The 10,017-nt window shown below is 39.9% G+C and overlaps 1 protein-coding gene across 1 annotated transcript in view; it reads left to right on the top strand.

Annotated features, from left to right (window-relative positions):
- The window catches only part of PLS1 (plastin 1), a 49,828-nt gene that overhangs the window by 24,690 nt on the left and 15,121 nt on the right, over nt 1-10,017 (top strand). The window contains exons 6-9 of the mRNA XM_015413470.1: nt 246-411; nt 564-706; nt 3,706-3,801; nt 5,967-6,162. Coding sequence (XP_015268956.1) covers nt 246-411; nt 564-706; nt 3,706-3,801; nt 5,967-6,162 — 601 coding nt within the window. The remainder of the gene's footprint in view (nt 1-245; nt 412-563; nt 707-3,705; nt 3,802-5,966; nt 6,163-10,017) is intronic.

The raw sequence follows: 10,017 nt of genomic DNA, 5'->3' as shown, positions 1-10,017 counted from the left end.
CCCCCCCCCCCCAGCTTTTTCTTTCTTTACTGGTTCCAGGTGGGAAGTCTCCTTGCTTTTTGTTCCTGAATGAAATATTTCATCCCATATCCATCTTTGCTAGAAGTTGTATTGGTGAAAACCAGTCCTTTATTTATTTGCCTAGCTTTTCTTTTATATTTATGTTATTTTTAAATGTTAGCTGTCTCTATTCATACATTAATGCACAAACTTCCATATATATTTCTTGTTCTTTTCCCATATAGGAAAATCTAGATCTTGCACTGAATTCTGCATCAGCTATTGGTTGTACAGTAGTCAATATTGGATCACAAGATCTAAAAGAAGGAAAGCCACATTTGGTGCTAGGACTGTTGTGGCAAATTATTAAGGTTGGGCTTTTTGCAGATATAGAAATCTCCAGAAATGAAGGTATGAAATTAAGGACTATTGGGTATTACAGAATTTTGAAATCTTGAAATCTGTAATAATGGTTTGCTTCTTATTCCTTTTTACAGTTTATTAATAATTATGCAATCTTAATTTTTAATAACACTAAAGATTTCCTGAAAACTTTTTTATAGCTCTTATTGGTTTGCTAAATGATGATGAAGAATTAGAGCAATTAATTAAACTGTCTCCAGAAGACCTCCTGCTGCGTTGGGTTAACTACCATTTGGACAATGCTGAATGGAAGAAAATACATAACTTTAGTCAAGATATTAAGGTATCTCTTCGATTGTCTGTCTAATAAACAAAACTAACCTAATGGTTTAGAATCAGAAGCTTTTAACCAGAACTAATTTAAACCATCATAGGTTACGGCAGCTAGACAGTAGATTAAATTTTAATTTGCTCTTAATGTTTTATTGATGTATTTTAAAATTTTGGAATACTGTACCTCTTTTTTTTTTGTATGACTGCTCTAAGGACCGTATCAATTAACTGAACTGAACTGAAAACCATCATAGAAACGTTTTTGTAAACGTGTTTTAATCTAATGGCTGGCTTCTCACAATAAGTGCAAGTGCTCTATTTTAGCTGGTGTGAGAGTCAGAAGGAGAGATGTGGGGCAGCTAGGCAGCACTGAGATGAGAGCTATTGACCTTATCTTGTTGCTTCCATTCAGTTGTTGCACACCCTACCAGTAGCCAAATGGCTCAGGCTGTATGACTTGCAGCAAGGCCAGGTAAGGTATACCAGAGTGAAGACTTTTCCTCTCTGGTCCATTCCTGGGGTTAAAAAAAGAAACTCAATTCAGGTAGGGCATAGTTTTTGTCTTCTCTCACTCCTACCCAATGATGATAGATCAAGATGGGCACCAAGAGTTCCCTAAAGACTAAATACAAGAAGTGAGCAGTGACTCATGAAAGCTCATACCCTGCCACAAATTTTGTTAGTCTTTAAAGTGCTACTGGACTCCAGTTCTTTTTTACTCCTACCCAGTGACAACTGCATTCCACTAGTGCTACTGAACTTTGCTATGAACCTCAAACCAGCTTCAGTTTGGAAGAACCAGTTTTGTCCTAATACCGAAATCCTTTGCTAAAATAAAAGCTAGAACCTAGCAAGTTTTGAGCAAATGCTTATTTGTTGTTTTCGGAGTGTTGTATTAATGTATTTATACAGAGCAAATATGTGCTATTTCAAAAACAAAAACAAAAAATGTTATGGTTGTAGTAGTTCATGTAAAAATTTTATTTTGACATCTTGTACACCCAGCCCCCTGCTGCTTTGGGGTTTTTACTTTTTACTGCATAGAAGACACAGAGATTATTAATGTATAAACTCTGTTGGTATGTGGCTCAGGTCCAAACTAGACATCACTTGCACAGTATTCTATGCACATAGAGCCCCATGATGGCTGTTTCAGCTTGGGAAAATAGTGCAGGGTAGAAGACTGAAGTCCACTCCCTTGCGCAATTTATTTATTTATGTGTGTATGTTTCTTGCTGAGACTCAAGGCAGATTACAAAATTTAAACACAATACAATCATACAGCATAAGACACCCAATGCAATAAGAACTAGGATAACAAAATTAGAAGGCAGAGTGTACCACTAACAATGCAGAAAGTGGAGTTATAAAGACAGTAAGAGCAAGATGATAGTAGGGTTGCCAAGCCACAGCCAGAAACCCCCAAGAGAAACTAGAGGGCAGAGCCTAGTAAAGTCTGTGGAGAGTCTAGCGTTTATGGGCTGCGTTCACACACACTAAATAATCCACTTTCAGTACACTTTCCAACTGGATTTTACTGTGTGAACTGGCAAAATCCAGTTGGAAAGTGGATTGAAAGGAGATTATTTAGTGTGTGTGACCGCAGCCATGGTTTCACCGGAAGTGACATAAGCACACCGGTGTAATGTGGGCACACTATCCATCCCCATTTCCTCCCATGAGCACCTGAGGCACTGGCAGGCAAAGAGTCAGGAGGCCCAGCATCGCTAATACCTAGAATAATGATACAATTCTGTTCCATTATAAAGGTGCCCTCCTGGGCTATTCTATACTGCTGTAGTCCTTTTGCAGAAATGCCCTTTTGAACATTTCTCTTTTGCAAATTCTACAGAATGATAGAAGCATGGGAGCCTACCTGAACTTCTCAGGCAGGCTGCTCCACAAGGTGGGAGCAACCACAGAGAGAACATACATGAACAGACACTTACTGATCTTACCCATTTTAGAGTGGCACCAGCAGAAGACCCTGCTTGAATTGGCAAAGTTGTTATGGCAGAGCATAGGAGGATGGGTGGTTTTGTGATACTGGACTGAACTTGGTAGCTGATGGGCAGCTGAGTGAATCCAAAATGAGTATGGTATGCATACTCTGCATAGCTCCTGATAGTAACTGAGCTGTGGCATTCTGTACCAGCTGGAGTTTCTGAGTTGACTTCAAGAGCAGACCCACGTAGAGTGCATTACAATAGTCTAGTCTTCTTACCGTGGCATCTATACATACCCTGATGTGGCCCCTGCCTTGTGGAATGGCCTAACTGAGTAGGTCAGGAAGGCTTCTACACTTCTCTTTTCCCACAAAGAATGTAAAACAGAATTGTTCAAGAAGGCATTTCTATAAAGGCAATAGGGCTGTTACAACATAATGGTTCAGGAAGGTGCTTTCATAAAAGAATGGGAATGTGGACTAGACTACTACTATATACAGTATCTATTATCTATTTGCTATATGTATTATTGTTGGGGTTGCAAAGAGTCAGACTCGACTGTGCAACTGAACAACAACAATTATACTGCTCCCACTGCATTATCTTCTACTTACGTAATACCATTTTTGGCATTGCTTAAGATAAAGTCTAATACTGTTTGCTTTGTTCCAAGTTTCTATACTCCTACTCTGACTGCATTGCTTATTAGTTGTCACATCCTATTGAGTACATTGCTATACACTGTGTAATCTGCCTGATGTCTGAGTGAGAAAGGCAGACAGTGAAGGAATAAAATAAAGAGAATAAAAATAAATGAAACACAGTGTCTTTATTCCTCTATTTGGGAGTTTATCTCTTTAAAAAGTTCAACCTCCAATATGACTGCTGTCTTTTTACTTTTCCTATTTCCTTCCAATGCAGACACAAATGAAATATTTTAATCTTTATGTTACTATCTAAAGAATGCAAATGCAGCTATTGACAGGGTGATTCACCTTTCTTCAGTGTCTGCCGTCAATATACAGAGAGAACTTTTGTTCAATTTTTGTATTGTTTGTTTCAGGACTCGAAAGCATACTATCACCTTCTGAAGCAAATTGCACCTAAAGGAGACAACAGTGAGGAGACTGCCATTGACATAGATCTTTCAGGTCTAAATGTATGTGTATATATGTATGGATACTGATACATGGTTATATCTAAAGTTCAGTTATCACTAAGAGAAAGTATTTTTGCCAGCAGAACAGACCCCTCCTCCCATTGCAGCCCACTGAGCTCCCTGAAATGTTGCCTTCGGGAACAGTATGAGGGGTCAACTGGGTGTCTGCAATAAGGGGGAAATTGAAAAAAAGCACCCTTCCATTTCAGTCAAACCTAACATTGACCAATGGTCATTATACATAAGGACTTTGTTAAATGTATCTGTAAGATGTGTATATTTATGCACATATCATAAATACAAGTGAAATTGTTCTGTCTGGAATGCTGTTTTGAGATCCACAGTTTTCCTTATGCTTTTTTTTTTTGGGGGGGGGAGGCATTCAATGATAATATTATGTACTTGGTGGGTAAAGGTTATCCACCCCTGATCTAGAATACGACAATCAACTTATAGCTTTGCTGTTCTAGGGCTGTGGTCACACGTGCCAGTTGAAGCGGAGCGGAAGCGAGGCTATGCATTCCAGAGGAATGTGACATGCAGTTGTGAGATCACACATCCCTTTGTAGCTGCAGGCTCAGCCCGTCACTCTGTGATCAGATGCAACCGTGGGTGGGTCAGGTTTTTTTGGCCATTTGTTTCCCAGGCGCATAAATGAGGAATTGCACCTCCGCCCTGAGGGCCCCCTATGAAGTATACGATGATGCGCATACTGCTAAGGGGGGGGGGAAACGGCACTGAGTTGGGATGGACTGATCAGACCATCCCGACGGCATGAGAGCATGGTTGCATGATCAGACGGGAAAGTCCGTCCGTGGTCTCTCAGAACCCGTTACAGCCAGACTTTCCCTGGTGTCTTTTAACTCTGCTTCTGCAGCAGAGCCGATGACGGCAGGACACTTCCCAGATGTTTCTGTCTGATCACGCCCTTATACGTCAGCATTCGTACCTATATCGGATCTAAAGTCACGTGTGATCGCAGCCCAGGAGTCCTCCTATAGTACAGTACTTAGAATATCTTAACAAGTTCTCTTGTATAGTTAAAAAGTCTGAATTGATTTTGAATTAAATTGATACCACTTTTAAAAATATCCTTACACTATGAATAAGGGGTCATGATAACTCTGCAGTAGGGATGGTGGTCTCCAGGTGGGACCTGGGTATCCCCTGGAATTACAACTCATCTCCAGGTTACAGAGATCATTCCCTTGGAGAAAATGGATGTTTTGGAAGGTCAGCTCTGTGGCATTGTACTCCACTGAGGTCCCGGTCCTTCCCAGGCTCCACCTCCAAATCTCCAGAAGTTTCCCAACCTGGAGCTGGCAACTCTACCCCCCCATCCCCTGCCAGTGGCCTAGCACCATACCCTGTAGACATTGTTATGAAATTAGACATTATGATGTGATTTTTATTAGCCAGTGGAAGTTCCTGAGGTAGAAAAGCTTGGGTTTATACTTCCAGTATTCCTGGCAAGAGTGTACTAGCCCCATGGAATGCTTTTTATTTACAGATTTCCTCCCCTTCCAAAGGCATCCATACCTTCCTGGATATTGCACTGTGCTTTTAGCAGCATTTGATTTAACACATAGCTTGTGAGCTACCAATCGAATCTATCAGCTGTGTATTGAGGCCTGCAGCATGCTTAATAAACTTCAGGCTTTCGCTGCAACATCAGGAATGTTAAACATAGGCCACAAATGCATGGCACACAGGCTACATACAGAGTGGAGAATGTAGTTGGGCAGCCCTGCTTTATATGCTGTTCTGTGGTCTAATGCAAATTGCTTGTAAAACTATCATATGAATGTATAAATGTTAATGAATTTACTCATAAGATAAAAAAGTAAATACTGTTGCATTTCTAATAGAACAAAATATTCCAGGAATATAAACATTAAAAAAATACCACCCTTTTATGGTTTGTACAAGTCACTTGTAATGCTTGAATTGCTAAGTGTTATCCTGGTCAGATTCTATCCTCTCAGACTTTGATTATTCAGAAGTTCCCAAGTATTATCTTCACACATTAAACAATAACAAGATGTCACTTAAAATTTGTTTCTAAACCTTTGCTTTGCAACTTGATCCAGAACTGCATTTTATGTATGATATTATAGGAAGATTCAGAGATACAAGTGTATTTTTTAACATTTTGTTCTTTTTAGGAGAAAAGTGATTTGAAGAGGGCTGAATATATGCTTCAACAAGCAGAGAAACTGGGCTGCAAACAGTTTGTGACTCCAGCAGATGTAGTTGCAGGCAACCCTAAACTTAACATGGCCTTTGTTGCAAATCTCTTTAACACATACCCTGCCCTGCACAAGCCTGAAAGCACTTCTTATGATGTCAATTTGCTAGAAGGTGAGTTCCTTTAACAAATACTGTTGGTGATATTAGATAATATCTAATTTGTACAAATGCAAACAGGGCTTTACTGCTGAATTTGTCACACAATTGACTGAATTCCTTCAAACTATAAAATAAAAAGGTTTAAAACATTGGCTCACTATAGTTAAGTCCTGTTGTAGAACTGAATAACACACGAGTAATACTGGACTATTCATAGATCCCTAGGTATGCTCTCCCAAGATACTTCCACACAGAAATAAATTCAACTGTTAGTTATGTAAAATAGGCTTAAGAAGAGCTCTGCTAGATCAGACCACAGGGCAATCCAATCCAACATTCTGTTTCCCTTGCAGTTTGTCTATCAGGAACTGAATATTCAGAGGTACAGTGTGACTTGAATCTGGAGCAAGGCTGCAAAAACTGTTATAGACCCTGAACATTCCCATTGCTCTCTCAAATAGTTAGGGGGGGGGACAGAAGGAAAGGAAAATAGAAAAAGGGGGGTACACAGACAGACAAGCTTCACTGGAGTTCCTTCTTCTTTATTACTCCCCTCCAGGGCTTGCTTTTTTTTTTTAAAAAGAGGTGCTGGAACTCTCAAGAGGGAAATGAAGTTTTCAATCTGTATAAGTTCTTATAAAAATACAAATATTAACTATGCTATACACATTAGTAAAAGATAAAATAGGTTAAAAGAAATGATCCAAATATCAGACTCTTAAAACTTTCTACATACCGAGCTGTTAGTTTCACATGTATCTTATGACTAATAGACCATACAGATTTTGGCCCCCTAGGGCCTTCCTCAGTGGTCTCCTACAGCCTTCCTCAGTGGTCAATATTTGGATCATTTATTTTAACCTATTTTATCTTTTATTAATGTGTACACCATAATACATATTTGTATTTTATCAGGGGTCATTTCCTGCAGGAGCACACAGGAGCGGAGCTCTGGCAGTAACGAGCCCAGGGGGCAGGCACATGCAACAAGCCCCACCCCCTGCTCCCAGCATCCCTTAGTCAGAACAAGAAGCAGCCAGGTAAGTTGCAGAGCCCCCCGGGCCCAAAACCATCCAGTGGCACCTTTAAGACCAAGTTTTATTCAGGTACAAGCTCTCCCTCCTCTGCGAGGACAGATCTGCATGTTCCCCCTCCCCCAATAGCTAGCAATCCAAAATAGTCCAGTGGAGCCTGAGTGGTGGGTGTTGCCTTCTGACACACTTCTGGTGATGCAAATAAGTTATGCTAATGAGTTATGCTAATGAGCTCCTGCACCTCTTTTTCTACAAAATGACCCCTGTATTTTATAACAACTTATTTTGATAGCTTGACCCTCATATATCACAGGCATCTCTTGGGTTGTATCCCCCCCCTTCTCGTTTGTTTTCAATCTGTATACTGAAAACCCATGAACGTTTAAACATTTTAAAAAGAATTTTGTTGGAAGAGGTTCCTCAACTATGTTCTGGCATGTTCCCCCAGAAAAAAGCCCTGCTTCCCTAAGCGCCAAAGAGAGATGTACTCCCCAACTACCACATACTTTGGGAGAGGAAAGATTCAACACTGTTGAAGGGAATACTGGGGGGGTGGGGGTGATCTCTAGTTGTCGGAGAGCACTTTCTAGGATTTCAAGTCAAGCAAAGGAACTGAATACATAAAACTGCCTCATCAAGGTCAGGATTGCCCACTCTGACTAGCAGCAGCTCTGTGAGGTTTCAGATAGAGGTCTTTTCACATCTAATACCTGATCCTTTTAATTGGAGATGCTGCAGATTGAACCTGGACTTTCTGCATGCAAAGCAGACGGTCTACCATTGAGTCACAGCCCTTCCTGTGGATTCTTGGAGAGGCTTCTAACTGCTGCTGAAATCCCAAGCATCATACTAGCTTTTCCCCTGATCTCCCATGAAGCAGCTGTACTGCTTGGTTCTATTTAGCCAAGATACCGAACAGCCATTGGCACCTACCTTCTTTTAATTTGTTGCATTTATTGCCCATCAGTTTCAGTACTTAGTTTGTACTTTCAGAAAACAATTTGTCCATTAATAAGCTGTCTGATAAAAGTGAAATGTTCTGTTAATAGTAGTTTATATAGCCTCATAAGCTTCATTATTTTGTTAATTCATTTTATTCATTCTTTTAAATATTATTATATGAATGGTGAGCAGCACATTCATTTCTTAGTAGTTATGAGAGGTCATAAACTGACAAATTATAATTTTCCTGTTTTTCTTTATGGAATGCAGATTTGACCCCTCCTAATGTAGGTACAGTATTTAGTATTTTTCTTTAGCCTGTAGACATGTTTCTCCTGAGACTTCAGTTTTTTTCTTCCTATTACTGCTACAACCACTTTCCTCCTAATTGTCCTCCTGCATTGGTTATATATTGCTACCTTTCTTTAATATGCCGTTATAACTAAGAAAAAATATTAATAACATCATGTATTCACATTCACTGAAAGGGTAAAGTATAATCGCTCTCTTGACGTCTGCTAATGGCCTTGCTTACATAACTGGTTTCTTTAGGAACTTTGATGGAGCCTCAGCATTGTGAACTGAAAGACCGTCAAGATTGTGAATACATAGGTTTTTCAGTCAGAAATTCACTGCTGCAGGTTTCTAGCAATAGGAAATCTTTTGTCCCATGGAAAAGAGTAACATCCCTTTCTCCCTTGTGAATAGCTTGAATTCTAAAAAAGAACACTTTTAGAGTTACAGTATGATAATAACAATTTAAACTCTTGTGGTCCAAGCTTTTTGCTTTGGCCATATCTCATGTCCTGTATAAATGTTGCGGCCTCCAAGACATGGAGGATTCTACTGTAACTTCTTTCCCATGTTGTGGATTTTAATAAGCCCAATTGATCATGGGGAAAGTGGATGTGAACTAAGAACACTGTGTGTTTCACTGGTTGCGGAACTACTTAGTATCAAATAGTGCCTTTTCCAAGCATAGAAGCTGATAGCCAGTTTCCATAGGTCATGCTATTGATTTAATTAGTTGTTGTAGATTTTCCGGGCTCTATGGCCGTGGACTTGGCATTGTAGGACCTGACGTTTTGCCAGCAGCTGTGACTGGCATCCTCAGAGGTATAACCCAGAAAGATGGAGTACTATTGTGTTTTTCAGGACAGGAAACCATGCCCTATTTATTTTTAAACTGTCTTATTTCCAGTTGAAATTGTGTTTTTCTTTATGAATTTAAATGGCTTCCCTGTGTAATCTGACATGGTAATTGGATGTGTTGTCCAGCCTTTCAGTGTCTTGGAACAACACATCCAATTACCATGTCAGATTACACAGGGAAAAACACAAAATGCTCTACATTTTACAATAGCACTACAAAGAAGATTAGAATTTCACCAGCCAATCCATATGCAGAAGAATCTCCTCATGAAAGATCCTCTATTAGCCTGTCACAGCCTGGGAAACTCCTACAAGATAATGACTCAGCCCTTCCCCACCTTCCTGAGTAGATATAAGTTACCTGCCTACCATTTTTCTTCTCCCCTTGACACAGTGAGTACTCAAGCTTTGTGTGTTATACCTCTGAGGATGCCAGTCACAGCTGCTGGCAAAACATCAGGTCCTACAATGCCAAGACCATGGCCATACAGCCCGGAAAATCTACAACTACTAATGAACTCCGGCTGTGAAAGCCTTCAACAACATATTGATTTAATGTTTAAAATGTGTATGGTAAGGGACAGAGAACTTAGTAGTCATGGATAACTATTGTTAACTAAGCTTGAGCATGCTTATGCCACCGCACAGAATTTTGTTTAGAGTGGCATATTAAAAACAGTGGTTTTTTAAGTTCCTCAGTTCCTTCTGTTCAGGCGTGCATTCTGTCAATTTGCATGTT

This window comes from Gekko japonicus, unplaced genomic scaffold (genome assembly GCF_001447785.1).
Source record: "Gekko japonicus isolate JY-2015 unplaced genomic scaffold, Gekko_japonicus_V1.1 scaffold155, whole genome shotgun sequence".
Taxonomy (NCBI): Eukaryota; Metazoa; Chordata; class Lepidosauria; order Squamata; family Gekkonidae; genus Gekko; species Gekko japonicus.
Note: the sequence above shows the minus strand (reverse complement) of the source record. Positions and strands in the feature narration are given on the sequence as shown.